The 20,591-nt window shown below is 30.8% G+C and overlaps 2 protein-coding genes and 1 long non-coding RNA gene across 9 annotated transcripts; 1 reads left to right on the forward strand and 2 right to left on the reverse strand.

Moving 5' to 3' along the window:
- The first annotated feature begins 2,652 nt into the window (after positions 1–2,652).
- Positions 2,653–4,902, forward strand: LOC112998522 (uncharacterized). Its single transcript, XR_003263590.2, has 2 exons — positions 2,653–3,278; positions 4,791–4,902. It is a non-coding gene; the product is annotated as an uncharacterized lncRNA (long non-coding RNA).
- A 20-nt stretch (positions 4,903–4,922) lies between these two features.
- LOC100777598 (ABC transporter G family member 15) lies at positions 4,923–11,450 on the reverse strand. 5 transcript variants are annotated; one of them, XM_041007325.1, is made up of 10 exons: positions 11,350–11,450; positions 10,800–11,112; positions 8,884–8,969; positions 7,828–8,289; positions 7,490–7,612; positions 7,122–7,253; positions 6,721–7,005; positions 6,282–6,554; positions 6,079–6,186; positions 4,923–5,453 (listed from the first exon to the last, which is right to left on the reverse strand). In XM_041007325.1, the coding sequence occupies exons 2-10, from the start codon at positions 11,059–11,061 to the stop codon at positions 5,097–5,099; spliced, it is 2,088 nt and encodes a 695-aa protein (XP_040863259.1). In that variant the 5' UTR covers positions 11,062–11,112; positions 11,350–11,450; the 3' UTR covers positions 4,923–5,096. The 5 variants fall into 5 exon arrangements, with proteins under 5 accessions (XP_040863259.1, XP_014619904.1, XP_003540269.1 ...); XM_014764418.3 differs by having other exon boundaries at positions 11,342–11,377; XM_003540221.4 differs by having other exon boundaries at positions 11,297–11,366.
- A 3,481-nt stretch (positions 11,451–14,931) lies between these two features.
- On the reverse strand, positions 14,932–19,732 carry LOC100783869 (uncharacterized). 3 transcript variants are annotated; one of them, NM_001254696.3, is made up of 9 exons: positions 19,649–19,732; positions 19,363–19,479; positions 18,472–18,574; positions 18,224–18,283; positions 18,023–18,085; positions 17,705–17,902; positions 17,507–17,618; positions 17,208–17,425; positions 14,932–15,730 (listed from the first exon to the last, which is right to left on the reverse strand). In NM_001254696.3, exons 2-9 carry the CDS (start codon positions 19,470–19,472, stop codon positions 15,641–15,643), a joined length of 954 nt encoding a protein of 317 aa, NP_001241625.1. In that variant the 5' UTR covers positions 19,473–19,479; positions 19,649–19,732; the 3' UTR covers positions 14,932–15,640. The 3 variants fall into 3 exon arrangements, with proteins under 3 accessions (NP_001241625.1, NP_001401625.1, XP_006591862.1); NM_001414696.1 differs by lacking the exon at positions 19,649–19,732 and adding an exon at positions 19,556–19,603; XM_006591799.4 differs by having other exon boundaries at positions 15,370–15,730; positions 19,563–19,732.
- Positions 19,733–20,591: the final 859 nt, after the last annotated feature.

Consider the following 20,591-nt stretch of genomic DNA (forward strand, 5'->3'; position numbering starts at 1 on the left):
ATGTCTTCCCTTCACTCCACAGGCAAAATAATACATGCTCCTAATTTATAATTATATAATAAGTAAAAAATAAATGTCAATCAGTATTTTAAAAGTATTGATCAAGAAATTAAAAATAATATTTTTTTTTTTATAATTTTCATATTAAATATTTTTTTTAATTTCTTAATTAATATCTTAAAAACACTAATTAACAAAACGTATCCTACTCAAGGAGACGTAGAAAAAGCTATAATAGTAAAACCTTAAGAGGGATGATATTTACTATTCCTTGGCATATGTGGTACCAAACTCCAACTGCCAATTAAATCCTGAGGCATACCAATACAATTTTCTCTTGTTCATCCTTCCCGATTTAGGTGGGGGGACCTAATTTACTGAACGAACTGCCTGACATTAGGGCAATCCCATTTACATATATATGTTCATGTCATCAGCTGATTATGTTTGACAAAAAAAAACTTTGGGTTGGTCTTACATGCATCTTTATCATGCTTAAATGCTACTCCATGTTATTTAAGGATCTGTAAATTTAATTGTTTGTTCCAAATTATGTTTAAGGTACACATCTAGCTAGCTGTTCTTTTTCTCCCCCACTCCCATAAAGAAAAAAGAAAGCCTGATCACATGAACCGCTTCAAAATACCACAACATCGTACATAATATTGCATTTTAAGATTATCCTTTTGTTGACGGATGCTCCATCACACTTATTTGGGATTCTCTTCTTATAAGTTGTTGACGACCCAAAAGTATAATATATAAATTGGCTGTAATTCACTGCTTCAACTAAATATAAATGTATCCTCACGTAGTTATGTCATGTGATTTGCCCACATTATATATATATATATATATATATGAGATCACACAAATTTTAGTGATGATTTTTTTAAAAAAATTACATACAATTTGTTTCAGACCTAATTTTAATTTTTCTCGATCGTAGTGATATTTTAGTAATGAAAATTTTCAAATAGAAGAATTAATGAACTAAACTTATGGTGGAGCTTGGAGCACGGCGGCACGTAAATTCAAATTAGAACAGTGAACCTGCAGCTTTGTTACACCAGAAATAGTCTCAACCTTTGCAACTGTAGACTCATTACTACAACTCCAGAACTAGACAAGGGGCATAAGTCTTGCATTGGCATATAAATTGATACTTAATTTATCTTTTAGCTTCTGTTTGTTAAGTAAGAAATTTGGGAGAGGGGAGTTGATGAAATTATTAGACTTGTTTGGTTGAGAAGATTTAGAGGAGAATTAATTTTAAAATTGGTGAAACTCACTGGGCTATTTCTCAACTGTTTTCACTTATTTTTATTTCTTTTCAATAAAATATTTTTATTTTTTTTTTCTTTATTTCTATTCATCTTATCTCTCTCTTTCTATCGAACTGAGCATAGTCATGTGCGTATTCTTGAATTGATCCACCTAGCTTAGGGGCTTACCCATGGTGTCTTATCTAGCCCTATGTATACTTCTTCTGCATTCCTCACATGCATGGTGTGAATTTAAGACGTGATAATCTCAAGGCGTGACTCTCTAAAGTCTAAACACAAGAAATAAGAACTAACAAATTAAAACAAAAGTGATGATATGTGAACCACAAATCATATACTCTATTAACACTTATTATTATTTTTTTCTACCTTAATATCTTCTTCTTCCAATCATGTCATATAACTTATTATACTTATAGTTTTCTCTCTTACTTACCCTAGGTGTTAATTAATACCCAAATGTCTGTGGATGATTTTTCTTGAAACAAAATCTTCACGGTTTTTTTATCTTTTATCCCCCAAACCACAAATTTCTCGAGGGCCACAGACACAGTAGTGCTTTTAACCTGAGAGAACACAAATTCCATACGCGGGTCGACACAAGAGTCTTTTACAAATGTTGTGTAACATATCCACATCACTTGAATATAATTAATATAATGTAGTACGTACGTATGCGAAGAGAAAACCCACGTTCATCATTACATGACTTTCAATACGTATGGCTTAGAGAGTTGGCGCAAGGTCTAGCTAGCGTGAGGTACAATAATGGTAAATGGTGCAAGGTGGAGCACCTAATTTACTATTTTTTTAATGACTACTCGATAATGTTAAATAATTAAACAGTCTACCTGTCTAGGCACGGCCAATTTTTATTTTTTTACCACATGAGACAAGTTCCTGTAGACCAACTGGTGGGATCAATTAATAAAGGTTTATATGTAATATCTCTTCAATTTAAGCCAATTAATTAATCCATTAAGCTAGTTTGTTTAAACTTATTTTATTAAAATAAAAATAAAATAAATAATTTTGTTTTTTAGTGTGGTTGTTTAAACTTTTTTTATTTAAAAAATAATTTTATTTATTTATTTTAAGAAATAAATCCTATTTATTTATTAAAAAATTTAAAAGTACTTATTTAATTTTTTAAAAAAGTTTGAATAAACTTGACCATTATGTTATATTCAACTTGTCTAATTGTTCTGATTGTAACTCGTGTTTTGTACAGAAAATGTACGTAAGTTGAATCCGTTAGCTAGAAGGTAATAAAAAAATTAGAGTTGTTTGGAAATGTGAAGGTGGATGAGTTGGGTGTTGTGTCATGTGGTGTAATGATTTGCGGGAACTAACATGTAGTACTCTTGTTTGCTGCAACAAATAAATGAATGAAGTTGTCCTCTCTTTTGTCTCTACATAATTTTATTTTATTTTTGTCTTCTTAGGCGTTGCCAAATTGAAGAAAATTTAAAGGACCTTAAAGAATGTCCATCAGTTTTACCAGACAGAGGAGTTTAATTAATTAATTTCTGTTTTATTGATTGATAAGGCAAATTAAATAGCTCATGCAGGAAACAAGTGGTGAAGTTTGTAATTGTAATTGCAGGCAGACACATTCAGCCAAAGATTGAGAACTGAGAAGGCCATTTCAGCCTGCAGTTCTCTCTAGCTAGAATATTTATCTTTGCTCTGATTGAATGAGTTTTGAGCTGAGAATTGATGAATGATGATAGCTGTTGCTGGTGGTCTGTACTGAACTGCATGTGGATGGAACAATTGCAGCTTATTCATCCAAGAATTTAAGTGGTCCTTCTAAACCAGCATGTTCCCTTACAATATTCCTTCAAAAGATGAGAATGCACATATGAAAAGGGACAGGTGGCAATTGATCCGCAAGAAAAGGGAACAAATGATGAGGGCAGAGTGCAAAACACGAGGGCAATATAGAGGAGGTTGAGGTACTTGTGAAATTCTCAGTCCATACTTTTTCTGGTCAGATTCTTATCTCTTCATTCCATACTATGATATATATGCTGATATCCATACCAATACATTTCATTATGCTGTGTTACTATTTCTTATGAATATCTACAGCATCGTAACAAGATGCTGCTTTACAAATATATTAGCACAAATTTATTTACAATAAGGATGTGTTTGCAATTTTGAGTTGGTTCACAATCAAATGAACAATATGCGGAGCTCAAAGATGATGAGTAATGGTTGGAATTTTTTTTCCCTTAAGTTACAAAAGAAAATTAATAACTGTTGTGCATGTATATATAGTACTCCCTTGCCCAAGAAACTTCTGTTCTTACTTTTCCACTTTTCAATTCTTTTTCTAGCCTTAGCCTTTTAGATTCTAAAGCTGTTGTGCGGCTAGATCTTCCTCGCATGTCTTCATTTTGATCATTAATCCGTGAGACTAAATGGGCTGTGATACCACCATCTTGAAATATAAAATGGGTCTACTTCAAATCTTGAATTATGAGAGAGAGCTATCGTGATCTTCTTCTGGATGCTTGAGAATTGCTACTTAATTTGTTATGTCCAAGACATTTGTCCCTTTAAACTTAACGGCTCCTTATACATTTGTCAAAATGAGCTGAAGGTTTTTTCTAAATAGCCTGATATGTGATGCAAGTTGAGTTCTAAAAATTCAATCCCAATTTTAATTAGGCTTACCCTAAAATTAACTAATGGATTGAACCAATCCATTTGAGTTATAAGCTCGCAGTAGATCGAACCAATCCATTTGAGTTATAAGATTAAGCTCACAATGGATTGAACCAATCCACTGATTTGTTTTATTTTTATTTAGTATGACTATTAATTTTAATTATTTTGGACTTGCTTACATTAACTTTTTATGTTAAACTAGACCTCCGTACTAAAATCAAAGATACATAATTTTTTTATATTTGCATTAAATATTAACTATCAAATTAACAAAGGAGTACGATAATAATTTTATATAAATATTATTTTTAACTATCAATTTGTTTGTCCCACGGCTCATAATAAATTGCAGTGGTAAATTTTTAACCTGTAATTAAATTGGTCCAACTTAATAACATAATTTAAAATTTTATTAATCCAAATAGATCGACTAACTAAAATAGATACTTTTGATTACCAAACTGTGAATTTTGTTCTCATTTTTTTGTGATTACCTGCTTGTTTTTTGTTTTTTCATTTTTCTATCTTTACTTTTTTTTATAAGTAAAGATTTATTGAGATAAAAAAAGGCAAAGTACAAGATGTACAAGTTCTGCAAACAGTAAAGATGTGTTGTTTTGTCATTTTTCTGATAAATGATAACAATTATCGGGTTGAATTAATTTATGAGAGCATATATAGTTCGTATTATATTAAAAAATTGCACACTCACTTTTCGAAGAAAAGTTTATAAACTATATTCAGACGTCCTGGCCTATACGATAAATTTTTTGTACGTAGTTAATAAAATACATCATTATATATATCTGGACTTCGTTCATGCAGGTATTCATCTATGCAAAGTTTCAACCTGAAATGTCCACTAGGCTAAGGACCATGCTAGAGATACCTGCATTTGTACAAAGTAATTATCCCAATTTAGAGATTTTAATTTAAAGAAAGAAAAAAAAAATGTAATGGAAGGACGTAGACAATGTCCCATTAATTTGTCTGTTTGTACCTTAAACGGTTATGAAACATTTTTCTCTATACATATGCTAAGAGATAACAAATACAATTTTGTATGTTATAATCCGAAAATCCAGGTGCATGCAAGTGCAACACTTTTTTTTATTTGTGGTTGATATTGATTTAGTGGAGTGGAGAATCAAGACCATCTTGAGAAGAAAGTGAATGGAGGGATTGATGCCTCTGTGAAGGGAAAGATGGCATCTTCCTGAAAGAGGGTCTTTTTTCAAGCTGTTGGATGGTTCTCTTGGCATAGAGTGTCTGAAATAATGGGGATGCTCTCTCCTTGAACTTGAGAACAGTAAAGAAGAGAAGTCTGTAACATATGAGAATCACAAATAGAGCTGCTAAGTCCCACCACTTGGAATGGTTTAATTCAATGCCTAACATGTGTGTGATCACGTATTCTCCAGTCAATTTTGGGTCACCAGGTAAGAGAGGATCAAACTCAAGCCCAAGCAAGTCATTCTTGTAGGAACCCTGCATTATATATATTTCAAATCATAAGATAAAATCAATGCATCATTTGGCAAGCATATAACTTCACAATTTGTTTTCTTTAAATGTTAAATCTTAATATCAAGTTAAAGATTTTTAGCTTTCTATCAATAAAGATCATTACATTTTGATTTCAATTTCAATAATATTATATATATATATATATATAAATTTATTTTCGTAAAATAAAATAATATGCATTATTGATAATGAAAACATCTACTATGTTTTATTTATTTTTGTTTATAAATTTTACCTAAATTTAAATGTTAATAAAAATTGATTTTAAAAATATGAACAAATTACACTATCACCCTCTAAACTTTTATCAAATTACACATAATTTCACTTTTTAATTTTTTTCAATAACTTCCTTTAAATTTAAAAGTATTACACTAACATCCATTATATGTTTAAAAATATTACACTAACATCTCCATAAATCTTATATTAATATCTCTTACAAGGAAGATGAATGTAATGATTAAAAAAACAGAAAATATTTGTATAATTACACAAAAACCTCATCAAGTGTTGTTGTAATTTTCTATAAAAACATTCATGAAAAAATAGCTAAAAAAATAGATTTGACAAATTAATTAATAACCTGAATTGCCCAGGAACCATAACTGATATATGAAATTGGGTAGCGCCAAACCGGCTTTGGAAGATCAGAGAGCAACCTAAAGAATCCGGAGGTCATCATCATGATTCCCTGCCAATAATACAAAATTAATATATGATGGTCATTTTTCAAGTACAATTAAAGGCCCAATAGTAATAGGTATTAATTAATTGTTAAGTTCTTACTATTATTCCAGCCCCTGTAATTATTCCCATGAGGAAATTTGGAACAAGTGAAGCTACAACCATCATGAGGCTCTCTATTACGGAGATGCAGCTGTAGATGTTGAGAAAGAAAAACACAAAGTGACTGATTCCTGGCCTGAATTTCACCATGTTATACGTGATGGTGCTAGTTGTCAGAGCAATTGCAACCAAGAATGGGAAAGAAGAAAGGAAGTTGGCTAAAATATATGCTGCAACTCCATAGTATCCATTAAGCCTTTCTCGATAAAATACCTATTTCATGTCAACAAATTAAATAAGCCTAAATGTTAAACATGTATTGTGCATAGACACAATACATACACAAAGGAGATTAATGATGAAAACGTTAGAAGCTTATAGATTAATTTAACGTGTTACATTTTCCAAAGCAAATTTTGTATGGAGTACTATATATTACCTTCATTTCTTCAATAAATGATGGAAAGCCCCCAATTGACATGAATGTCATAAATCCTGATATAAATGCACCGCAGGCACCACGGGCCAGGATGGAAGTGTAGCTATAGCCAACATCAAAATAAACGGTTCCCACACATATGGATACAATGATGTAAATTATGATCCTCAACCAGTAGTAACCCACATCTCTACACATGTTCACAAATGATCTCTTTGTCAACGTTGATAGTTGCTTCCACCAACTAGCTTGACTTCCATGTTGTGTTGGAGGTTCAAGCCCTTCCTGCATGTAAAACAGTAAACATCAACAACATAATTAATATTTTATGATTATGCTACCAATTATCAAATGTTATTCTTGAATTAATTAAGTGTAGAGCTAAGTATGGAAATTCATACATCGGTAGACAGTTCTTGAATTCTGTTCTTTGCCCTTCTGGCATATGTTGAACGCCTATATTTCTCCACTAGCGTTGCCTTAATCTCTGCTGTAGCCAAATTCATGAAAGGATCTGCTGAATTTGGAACATCCTAATAAGGAAAAAAGAGAAAGAACAATTCCATGAATTAGTATAGACTAAAAACAAATTAGACCCTGAAAAGGGAAGTTCAATTAGATAACTAGTTATTAAACATCTATAGTTTCCCTCTTTAAATTGAGAGACAGGCAGATGTATATTAAATCTGCATCATACATTAAACACAAGAGAGAGTTTAAAGGGGGTAAACCACAAAGCATATTGTTATAGTTACTAGCAAATACATACATGAATTCTTTGAGATCCCTTCAGTGTAGCTGTTACGATGTCGAAATCAGAATTGATACATCGTAGGAAGTGATCAGAAGGATTTCTTTTACGTGGACAAGGGAAACCAGCTTCAGCAAAAAACTGTGAAAGAAATTGAAAAAAATAAAATAAAATTAGGCATTGAAGCAGAGTTTCTAACAACAAAACATTAAACTAACTGAATAGAGAGACCTAATTAATGTGACCATATTTTGGTGCTTACACCAAACATGTAATTTACTAATCATACTCATTCAAGGAGGGGATCATAAATTAAAATTACCATTTTATATATCACTGAAGAATAATTATTGTACCTCAATTGCCGATTTTGCTTCTCCAAAATAAACAGTTTCACCGCCAGATAGTAAGAAGAGGTCATCAAAGAGTGCAAAGACTTCACTGCTTGGTTGATGAATGGAAGAGATAACAGTCCTTCCATCACGAGCAACATTTCTAAGAGTTTGAACAACAAAAAATGCAGAGGCACTATCAAGGCCACTGGTTGGTTCATCAAGAAACAGTAAGCGAGGCCTTGTAAGGATCTCAAGTGCAATGCTAAGTCTCTTCTTCTCCCCTCCACTTATCCCTCTAAAGTGCCAATTACCAATCAACCTATCAGCACAGTCTTGAAGACCCATTTCTATGATTGTTCCATCGATGATGCTGTTCACTTCTTCTTTGCTCATTGATGTTGGAAGACGTAGATGGGCTGAGTAGGATATGGTCTCCTTCACAGTAAGTGTTCCCAGCAGCACATCTTCTTGAGTTACGTATGCCTTAAGTTTCAACGTCAAAAATTAACAACAACTCCCAGAGATGCATGTGCCCATGCAGAATTAAAATACTAACTTTCAAAATACTTATTCTATTAGAATAAGATAATATCTTCCACTAACTATCTACATACACACATCTACAGGCAACAATGTGTTACAAAAGCTTTATACTACTGTATGAGGTATGTTACATGAATAACATGAAATCAATTTGATTTGAGTAAAAATTAAATTTAAAATGATATTATTTATTATGATGTCCTTCTTGATAGCTAAAATTGGAATAACTAAACTACTAAAGTTACTAACTAGGCTATACAAAAAAAAAAAAACTTACACTATAGTTTAAAAAAATAAAAAAAAATTACAATTGGATTAAAAACACTAACAAAACCAACTAATTAATGATTAACCGATAACCACTTATCGAATATTGATGACCAGTTGGATAATTAATTATTCCTAAACTAAAATTATTGCTTATATCAATAATTAATAATATATTTCTTGTAAATTTTCCGAGAAAAATCACTATTCCCGTATATTAATCGATCCACATATTATTATATGAAGAAAATGTGTTACTTTACTTACAACAACACCGTAGCCGGCGCCTAGGCCTTTTTTCTTTCCATTGAGAAGAACATTTCCTGTCATAACCACATTTTTTGAGAGTCTACCTGCGACATTATCAGGACATTTAAATATTCAGAAAATTCTAGTATTAAAAAGGAATGTAAAATGATATACCAATTTTTCGAAGCACATGGCATCATATTATAGATACAACTACAACTCTTCTTTAACCGAAAGAAATAATTTAAAATTCATCAGCTGTTTCCTATAACGGATAGTTGTCTTGTGATTAACAGAAATAATTGGGTCTTGTTAACTAATGCAGTGGTTAAAAAGTTAAAGAAGTTTTTTTTATTGGAAATTATATAGGAATACATTTTAAAAATTATAAAAGAATGTATTTTTACACATCTCAATAAAATCATTTCATCTTTTACTTTTTTTAACTAATAAATAATAAGGTAAGCCAGATACATAAATTTAATTAGAGGGTGTTTGGTTTTAATTTGTATAATTTTTTTATCGATAACTAAATAAATATCAGTACTTTGATTCCTATAAGATTTTATGATTTTGCAAAAAAAAAATTATAAGATTTTATAAAAGAAATAATAAAAATATTTTTATATTTACTAATTAAAATATATCAACTTAAAATGATCAAACCAAAACAAACTAAACACAAACAACTTATATTTTAATTACGAGTAATTATATGAAACCAATAATCTCCCCCTATGGGAAATTGCGAATTAATTTCATCTGTGATCACTGATACTACTATAAATCATACATCATTCAATTAACGCTTTGCGATAGGCTAATGTTAGATACAAGTGCAGAGACGAAACTGATCGAGGCCCAATCCCATTACCATGAAATGAAAATGACAACACAAAAGCCTGCAATGTGCAGCAAACCTACTACTCTATGGTCCCAACAGTCCCCATAGGGCATGCAAGTTGGTAATTGGTAATGGTATAATGAATAATCATTTTGTTATAGTGAAAAAAAATCATTACGAGTCTTAGCCACAGTTTTCATGTTTGGGATATTTAAATAAGCCCTTTCAAAATCCGTGAGTTAGGTTATGGTTATGGTTATGGTTATAGCTATACACTTCAACATGCATGTAATTCCAATCTCATCGTTCCAACTACCAAAATTGAAGACGCCTCTACTAAAGTTTAAAGACAACGATCAACTTGTCCTTTTCAATGTCAACTTTCAGAAATTTCGAGCGTAAATGAATGGAGAATTAAATAATAACCTCCACGACGCTGCTATGTTAAAGCCAATCCAGCAAAAAGTGCAAAATCCAGTGCACATTAAAAAAAAAAAAACCAAAACATGAAAGGGAAAACAAAATAAAGCAAAATTCAATACATAAAAAAAGAGGTTAAACCTTAGGGTTTCTTTTTTCTTTGTAATTATTTGAAGTGCAAACATCAATTTAAATATTTTACAAGAACAGCAATACATATGAACTTGGATGGTCTACTTATTCTTGTTATGCGTGGTAGTTGGAGATAATAACATCATATGCATACCCCACCACGTACCAAACCATTAAAACAAGGGCCCTTTAGTGTCACTAGATTTGAGTTGGAATGATAGAAAACAAAGATCAATTTAGTAAATACAACACACTTAAAAATTCAATTTAATCAAACAACCCCAAAGATGAATCTCTATAAGGAAAGACCCAAATCCCAATATTCAGCTGCCCCAATTGATTAAAAGAATTTGTCCACCACTAGAAGTGAGAAGACAATCATTAAAGGTTGAGTTTTTTTCATATAAAAATGACAACTTTGCTTTTTGAGAAGAACTCTAGCTAGGTAAATCATCTACATGATGAACTCATCAAGTTAGCACAAGAAAGGTGTGACACACATAGAAATTAAGAGGAGATGAGATAGATAAGTTAGTACCTGCAAGTGAATCAAGAAGGGTGGATTTTCCAGAGCCAGAAGGACCCATAATGGCCATGATTCTACCAGGCTCAGCATAGCCATTGAGTCCATTAAGCAACCTCTTGGTTGGTCCCTTTCCAAAGTTAGGAATCACCACTCTCAGATCTTGCCAAGCCAAGAAGGTTCCTCTGTCAAAGCCAGTGTATGTCATCTCTCTCTCAACAGCAGCTGCACCACCCCAGTTGTTGCTATCGGTGGCTGCTGATGATTCTATCTCCATGTTGTTGATCTCTGCAGCTAGCTAAAGAGAAGTTTGACCCTGAAGATGGAACTTAACATAAAAATAAAAAAATTAACACAGATAGATAGACAGAGGCTAACTAGCTAGGAGGGAAACATAGAGTGATTGGCAACAAATACCAAACAACTAACTATTAATGCTATCATCAAATGAATTAGAGAGAAAGGTTGAGAGAAGAGTTAATGGCTCGAGCATGAACAGATCAGAGGCATACAGGTGGCAAGTAAGGGAAATTAATGCGAGAGTTACAGGTGTATACATGTATACCATGCTTGTGATGGCACAGATATGAATGCTGCTGTCAGTTTCAATATGGCTTTGTTTGTGTTTACATTTTCCATAAGGAATTTTGTCAAAGGATAATTCTCGATTTTTCTGAGTAATATCTTCCTATTAAATTAAAAAAGTATTGACTTTTTTTAATTTGTAATATTGTTTTTATTAGTAGGAATCACATACAAACAGTTTTACAAAATTACAACACCTTGTTTAATTAATAAAACTAGATTTTCTTATATTTTTTATATTTTTAATATATTGATACACTTTCTCTTTTTTATTTAATAATTAAATTTATTAGAATTCATCAATAAATTAAAGATACTTATATTGTCATTTAATTAAAGATGGTTAAAATTGTTGACTTTTATAATAATTATTTTAAAATTTTTACATAAAATAATTTTAATTAATTGACAATAGACAAATACTTATATGACAATAATACATAAAAATTAAAATTTTTAATATTTTTGATAAAATAGTAAGATGATTAATATAAATATATTATAGAACGATACATAGTATATTATTCAGTAAAAACTTTTTTTTATAATTAACTCGATCTTTTGCACAATGGATCCATTCTTGTAAAATTTTACAAGATTAAGTAAAAAATGTGTGTTTAATTTTCTTTTCATAAATTAACATTAAATAGGTTTTTCATCCAAATTTGTGAAAATCTATCAAGAGAGAAATAAAAACAGTACATAATTTTCTCATAATAACTTGTCATGCAAAAATAAATCTAACATGAGAGGATCTATTCCTAAATTCCTTCATCTTTTAGCATGAGAACAACTATTTTCATGTTCATATAATTTGTTATGATTGTTTACATATATTTATATTTGGAAAGATTAATCATTTAATTGTACCTAACATTTTTTTTATCAAATTTACTTACAATTACTATGTTTTAAATATCTGTATAGTTTGATGAAAATAATTACAATCTGTCATTTATGATAAAATTCATTAATTTTATGATAATTATTTTAAAATTTATATTAACCATAAATTATAATGGAATAACAATTTACACTGTTACATGACTATTAAACTCATAATTTTTTAGCGTGATTTATGCCTTCTCCTGAAATGTTACGTTCATTAAAATACAGGCAATGACTCAAAGCAAACTGAATCGAATTCCATTTTAAGATTAGACTATCTCAAAAAAAAAAAAAATTGATTTCACTTATGCAAAGGTTCAGGACATTCTTCTTTGGCATATATATGCTATAATTGTTTCCATGAACATATATTTAGATCATCACTGTAAAATATTTTTTTACCCACAACTTTGTTAGTTGCATTATATTTAAATTGTGTAATCAGGTTCTGAAAATTTTATTTGAGATTCAACTAATTCCATATTGCCAATTGATACATTTTGGATCAAAATGATATTTTTATTTGTGATTTCGTAATTAATCAAGTCAAATATCAAACTTCAAATCTTAATTAAGAATGATTTTTTTATACAAAATATGTAATTTGATTAACTGGTTATCATTCTTTTTCAACCTAACATCTGAATTAGAAAAACAAAAATAGTGTATGCTTGTGCATGAAGTATATTCCTTTGTATATTCTCGTATATTCATTAATGGCTTCGAACTTCATTTCTCAATTGAGTAGAAATTATCAATCATAAAACCAGTAAATTCCTATTTAGTCTTCCAAAATGTAAGTGTATTAAATACATATTAATCTTTGACTTTACAAAATATCTTTTATTTTAGTTTTTTATGCAGAATAATAATGAAAAATAAAGAGAAAAATTAAAATAATGTCATGTTGCAAAATTAAGAACTAACAAGAAGCAACAATATAAAAATCATTTATACTGTACATAAACTATTTACTCTTAAAAATATTTGAAGTTCGAATGTGTGATATAACCACCCCCATACAGGACAAATTTTCCAAGATTTGCACAATTGAGCTAGTTGTGCAAAACCTTCTTTTAAAAAAAAAATAAATTACGGGAGTTGTGTAAAACTCTTTAGCCATGTAATCGGTACCTCACAACCACACCCGAAACCTTCTTATAAGTCAAATGAATGTGATAATGTGTTATCCTTTAATTTATTTATTTTTTACAACAACAAACTCATAATTTCATTATTGATAATAAGTGCAATACAATGTGGTATCAAATGATAAAACGATGCACTACCATTATCAATAGCTAACCTTGCAAGAGTATGACAACTAAATTATTATTTTTTATTATTTTAAATTTGTTTTTGTCTTAGACCATCAATAGATACATTGAACTACGATTATTTTGAGTTGAGTATGATAAATCCGGTTAATGAGGTAAAACACTTTCAACACCTCTTTTCTCCTTCCATATGACTCCAACTTGAGTTTTTATTGAAGGAGAACCAAATTTCTTGGACTTATAAGTTATTACTTGAACCGACAAATGTTGGCTTTTAATTTTAAGTTTAATAGATCATTACTTGCACGGTCATCAATTATGTAGTTTTTTAAATCATTAATTTTTTTTATCATAAATGCTGAAGGAGCTTTTTATGAAACTTATTTAAATTTATATTTTGTAAGTACTTAAACAAAAAAAAAATAAAGATATTTAATGCCCTAAAAAATAAAGATATTTAATTAAATCTATATACGATCCTCTCTTTTTTTCAGATTAATTTAATAATTTTTAAGATAAAACATATTTAAATAAATTTATTGATTAACATTAAAGTAAATAGTTTAAGATCTTATCCATTAAAAAAATATCACGTGAAAACTAATATCATAAATGCTTACGTCAATGAAGTTATTTTTCATAAACTTCTAAATGTGATTCAAATAAGGGTCAGTATGCTTAAACTTTCAATAAGTTATTTTTAAAATGTATACAACAGAACAGAAGTTTACTTTTTAAAATATTTTATGTGAAACAAAAATTATTTTTGTCCGATTATAATATTAGAAAACACTTTGTATTTTAAGAAATACTTATAATTATAAAAAAAATTAAGTTACTAAAATAATCTCATAAAATATTCGATTTTTCTTCCCATTGTTATAGTTGTTCAAAAGCTTAAACAAACAGTAATGTTTTTTAAAGTATGCTGAGAGGAAAAACTCACATTGGTAATGTTTTCACTTGAAAACAAATTAGTCTTTTACTGTCAATTGAAAAATACTCTTAATACCAAAATAACTACAAAAATAAATTTTTATTTTATTTTTTTGCTTCGTTGGAAAATACTATTTGATTATAACTCACCGATAATTTAAAAATATTTTACACTACCATCCACTATAAAAGATTTTTAAATAATTAAAGTGATCTTTAAATAACTATATAGCTTCTTTTTCAGCTTAAATATTTGTATCCTAATTCATGAAAACTCTTCTAAATATAGCCTTTTTTCACTATTGGCCGTGAAATTTGTTGAGATTGTATGGGGTTTCAATTCGTACTTCCACTTTAAGTTTTTATATATTTTTTTTATTGTTTAATACTAAATGATAATATAGGAGACTTCGAATCAAAATCTAATTTGGATTCTCATAAGCAATCAAAATCTAATATTCAACTTGTTAAACCAGTAACCATTTATTTATGTATAGAACATAACACTATTCGATCTGTTTCAACAATAAAAATTAGAATATAAATATCCTATTCAGATTTCCAACCATAACGATTGATATATGCTATACAAACACGTGTAAACAAATTGCATAAAATTTCAGCATCTCACTCAATGCATGCAGCGAAGGTAATTGTTATTAACTTCCTCTCAATTTATACCCTTACCTTGAAATCCTTCATCTGACACTCGTCTACTTTTAGAACTTCCACTTGTTAATATCTTTAACTTCAATCTCAAACTTTAACTCGAAATTTTACCATATTGCTAAACATTCTTCAAATCAACTTCAAACTTCAATTCAAAACCCAGCAGAAATAAACTTGCAACTGCATCGATCAGCAATTATGCACAACGAATGGGGCAAATTTGCGAACAGTTAAAAAAATACAACACATAATCTGAAATTTCTTCAAATTTTACATAATCTGAATGGTGGCGGGATCAAAATTAAACCTAAGCTTGAAGTTTCATTTTTATATACTGATACAAATTATTTTATTATTCAATATGTCAAGTCCCTGAGATAAGTCATCAACTACAGAACACTTATCAGAGCCTCCGTAACATTCGCAAATAATATAGCAGTAATATTTTAATCCAGTAGACCGAGAGCATCACAACATTTATTAGCTTCAGCAAATGGATCATTACTCTTGTGGCGTCTCAAATCTTGTTGGGGTGTCAATTCCCATCATGCAGCAAAGGCCCGATATCAAAATTATTAGCAAAACTATACCCTGGATTAACACATAAAGCAATATTATCAGAACACCATAAATGTCATAGTCACGTTGCAGTATTTCCGCAACCCTCAGCAGACGGTAGTCAAACATAAAGAGAAATCACACAAGACAGCCACCTACTCTAAATGACCCACTCAGCTAAATATCAGATGCACAGACAAATAACGATGAAAAGTCATAATTGCTTTCTCGGGGCATATCAAGTGAAAGCATAAAAGGTGAAAGGAGCTAATTTGACAATACTATGTACGTAGATAGTTAAGATTTAAACTTAAACAAAATCAATCTTAACCATCCATGAAAAACTAAATGATCAAGAATCAAGATTACATCATCTCAGACTTAACACCTATTACACTCCCTTGTATTGGCCTGCCTACATATTGCCGTTTACTAGGTTACATATAGCACGGGTTTATGATAAAATGTGTGATCAGGGAAAGAAAAGCAAAATAACAAAACTAACGGACATGATAAATAATAGGTCATACATTTATGAAAACAGCAGACCGGGTAGAGAGGAATAAAGGACAAACATTTCATGTTCTAGTTAAGATCAAAAGCAAATTTTAGTCACTTCCTACCACATTAAACTGGATTTAGGGCCTATCAGAGACTCAAGCTCCCTATTTAAGAATTAAGATCAACTTTCCATTTAATATTTGCTTTACTGAAGCCTAATTGCAACATAAAAGATCCTCTTTTGAAGTTCCAAATTTTAAATTTGTTCTCTATGCTACTGAAACCTAGACACCCATAGCATTAGAAAGGATATTCCTAACACAGGCAAAGATATGAGATTGGAATATTCCAGGACAAAGTGAAGAAGTATAAGCAAGTCAGGAAATAAAGTAGTAAACTGTAAAGGTAAATATCAAGTATAAATGGAAGGCATTAGTTATTATAGATAATCTCCTCATTTCTTATCCCTTCAAATTAGGAGTTATCTTTTATAGGACATTTGAATTGTAGTACTTAATCTAAATTCATAGGGCTGAGAGCCAGAGAGGGGGATTCTTAGATGATTCCTAAGTATTTTAAGAGTTCTCAAAATATGCATTGGTTAAGAATACTATAGTATTATTTACTATGTTTTCACATCTTAGATTGAAGGACAGTTCTACAAGGAATGTTGCCACATAACACTGGCTAGATTTTTTAACAAAAACCAAATCTAACCAATTGTATAGTTTGTAGGGGAGGAAATGAAAAAAATGATTAAGACCTCCTAAGTCGAGAATATTACAGGATGTGCAACTGAACGTGGTCATTTTATCATACTTGCATTGTTAAAACTGGAGGCAGTAGTTAGAAACAGACAGCAATCTACCCAAGCAGGCCCAACGAGAGTATAGTTGTGGTACCATAGAACTTACTCATCAAGGAAACAAAAAAAAAAAGGAATTAAAAAACAAGACAACTCACAGGTCATCGAGCTACTGCACTTGTAAAAATGGACAAGGAAATTTACCACTAAAATTCCCTCTAGAAGAGATGATTTAATCTGGCAGACTTCATCACAAATTGTGGAATTGGTTGATTCATTCCCGGCTGTACTTTCTGCTAGAAACCTTTGCAGATCCCTGTAAGAAGGATACTGGATTGACCTTGAGGGATCTGACACATAAAGAATGGCATATTTTGCACCAGATTCCTCCACAGAATTGATAAGATTGGATAAAACTTCCCCTACAAATACACAGCAAACACAAGCATTTAGCATGTGGTAAAATCATATCTAGCAAAGCCCACACATAAAAGTATATGTACCTTCAGATTGTGTCCTGTCAACATTCTCAAGAGCTTGAGAGCCTTCATTGCAGAACACAACCAAATCAGTTTTCCCTCTGTGACTCTCTTCCATCCTCTTGGTCAAATAGTCCTGTCAATGGTAAATAAAGAGCATCAGGTCACCATACAGGACCCAAAATTCCATAGTGGACCATGTCACATTAATTTGTTGATTACTTGAACTGAGTGCAAAGTTGTGATTTCTTCATGATTTGCATCATCAATGGAGCAAGATCCATGGAAAGCAACATTGCCAATTCCCATATCTCCACAGGCTTCAGCAAATCCTGAAACCAACGAGTTTTCCAAAAGCACATCCTCTGATGTAGAAACATAGGGAAATGCCACAGAAGTGTTGGATCTGGCGAAAGAGTTCTGTTCATGACAATGGAACAGTATCACAGTGAAAAAAAAAAAACATAATTCCTTATGAAATCTTAAATCAGGATTACTCGACATGGAAAGTTGACAGACTGCATGTCACAATTTACTCACCTTGAGCAGGTCCAAAAGAGCTGAGTTTGCATGTTTGTTCATGCTTAAATCTGAAGATTGTAACTGCAAAAGAAAAAATGTAACATAGTTTACTCAACCAGTGCCGCTTCACTAGTTGACAGAAATATAATATCAAGTAAACAATAAATAAATACAAAAGCTGCAACATGATGATCTGTATAGCTGGTTGAAAGATGTTACCTCTCTACCAACGAATAAGAGTGCCAGATCCAGAGGCTCATGAAATTTCTTTCCTTTGCACTATCCAAAATAAACAAAAATTAAAAACACTAAGCAACAACAATAATAGCAATAAAGTGAACAAAATCGAAGCAAAACTAGCATAAATAAAAACAGAAAAAAAATCCCCTTCTCCATAAAGGTTGGGAGGGGGGGAGAACTGCAGAGTACATAGTGGGAAACCAGTCATGAAAATTAGTGTAACATACCAGAAAATTTGACCAGCCTGCTTCAGATAAAATAGATTTTGCTAGATCCTTCGGAGAAATGACTTGGTAATTTACAGATTCCTTCAATATATTTTCAGAGGCCCTGTAATAGTCCAGTAAAATATAAACGGTTTTCATTTTTGCTGAAGTACATAATGTAAAGTTGTAAACACATTAAGGGAATATTCAACAACAATACTCAAAACCCATTCTTACAGGGAATAAATCACATGAAGTATCTGGCAATTTAAGGATGTTGTCAGTTGCCACTAAAGACAATAAGAATTAAACAAGTGTTGCATATTTTACTGACAATTTTCATTTTAACCCTGTTCATGTTTTCCAGTTATCCATTGCCTTCATTTTATCACTCTAAACTAAACCTTCAAAACCACAAATTTGAAGCCTTAAAGTCCACCATATCTGAAGTTTTCTTGAATAATTCAGGAAATCTATCTCCCCTTTATGAACCAAAAAGTGGGTATAATGCCAGTGGAAACCTCAAAATGAAGTGTGGGGCTTTCTCTACTTCAAATCCTCCTTTGATTTTCTTACGTTTTGAAACCTTTTTCACATGTGGTTTCTATAAGCCAGACACACTACTTTCAATATCCCCAACACTACACTACAACCTTAGAAAACCCATACTACTCCTCCTTCCAACAAAATCCAAATTCACCATTCCTTTAACTTCCAGATTAACCCTATCTTGTTCTAATCCGAAAAGGCGATAGTAAGCTCGGCAATAACTCAATTTAAGTTGTTTGCTATTAGCCACATCCACACGAATCAAACAGCGTGGAGCATTGCAAGTAGAGATTCATTGTATAATGAAGTATAAATTGTAAATTGACACAAAAACGAATAAAGTGTAAGCGAATGAGGAATTACAGTTCATAATGTGATGACCAAAGGAATGCCGGGACGGTGGAAGGAACTGCTAACAATCCATTCGGAATAAAAGCAAAGAGAATGAAAGCAGTAAATAGCGGCAGCACCATCGTTGTCCTGCACTCACAAAACAAAAATTCGAAGTTAGATCGCGAGATATTTTTTATCGATCAGCTTCAGATCGAGCACATACAACGTACAAGGCTCCGTGATGTGATGAATTCAACAATCGAAATCGATCGAATCAGAGAGAGAGAGAACAAAAACCTAATCTTACGAAACTCACCTCCTTCTTAACAGGTGTCTATTTTGTTGTTTTCATTAGAAAACTGCAATGGACACCACCTCGCTCTCCATTCAGATCTATGCTGCCCAAAATTTTATTTGTGATTAATGATTAAATGCATATATGGTCATTTTTTTAATAATAAGAAACAATTTAAAAATGACAAATGTTAATAAGTGATTTAAAAATAAGACACAAGGATAGAAAAATTGTATTGAAAAAATAAATAATTTACAGTATTATATAAAAATCAATTAACAATTAGAAACATTTTAGAAGATACATTTGATTTTTATCACCAAACGGGTTAATCAACTAGTCATAATTAATCTAACTTTACATGTAATGTAGTCATCTTACTCTATAAGATTATCTCTTATAAAATATTTTTGTATTCTTTTTTACTTTTTTTTTTTAAAAAAAAGATGCACTTAATTTTCCTTCTAATCTCTTAATTAATTTGTTAAATCTTTACTTTCAGAAAAATAAATACAATAAACGATATTTGTTAAGTTAAGAAAGCATATAAAAAGGAATATCTAATAGAGTCTCCACTACATTATTTTTAGACAAAAAAATTATTTCAAATTTAATTTAAGTGTCAATTTGTTTTTCTAACTTTTATGGTCTAGTTTAATCTTCTAAGCTTTTTTATGCTAACATTTTCTTCTAACTTAGTTTTGTCTCTCAGCTGAAATTTCCTAAAATGTCTTAGACTAGGGCTATTTTTTATTTTTTATTTTTGGACTAGAGCTACTTCTTTTGCAGTTCATTGTCAAAACATAAAACTGGTATCTTCTTCCTCGGTAGCCATCTCCTTTTTACATTTCTATGGCTTCCTCCTTCATCTTCACAAGCTCACGAAAGCATAGTTGATTTTGTGTCTCCAAATTAACTGCAGCTCATTTGAATGATCTTTGTTAACTAGAGTAAGAGAACAAGT

Source organism: Glycine max, chromosome 12 (assembly GCF_000004515.6).
Source record: "Glycine max cultivar Williams 82 chromosome 12, Glycine_max_v4.0, whole genome shotgun sequence".
NCBI lineage: Eukaryota > Viridiplantae > Streptophyta > Magnoliopsida > Fabales > Fabaceae > Glycine > Glycine max.

What these genes read in the sequence shown, in the direction of transcription:
- LOC100777598 (XM_041007325.1), bottom strand. Translation starts at nt 11,061, where the DNA reads ATGGAGATAGAATCATCAGCAGCCACCGATAGCAACAACTGGGGTGGT. An exon ending in CCTTCTTGATTCACTTGCAG is followed by an intron (nt 8,970 to 10,799) that starts GTACTAACTTAT and finishes ATAATGTCGCAG; the next exon opens with GTAGACTCTCAAAAAATGTG. An exon ending in AGGGATCTCAAAGAATTCAT is followed by an intron (nt 7,254 to 7,489) that starts GTATGTATTTGC and finishes TTTCCTTATTAG; the next exon opens with GATGTTCCAAATTCAGCAGA.
- LOC100783869 (NM_001254696.3), bottom strand. Translation starts at nt 19,472, where the DNA reads ATGGTGCTGCCGCTATTTACTGCTTTCATTCTCTTTGCTTTTATTCCG. An exon ending in TGACAGGACACAATCTGAAG is followed by an intron (nt 17,426 to 17,506) that starts GTACATATACTT and finishes GTGTATTTGTAG; the next exon opens with GGGAAGTTTTATCCAATCTT. An exon ending in TTCTAGAGGGAATTTTAGTG is followed by an intron (nt 15,731 to 17,207) that starts GTAAATTTCCTT and finishes GTGTTAATCCAG; the next exon opens with GGTATAGTTTTGCTAATAAT.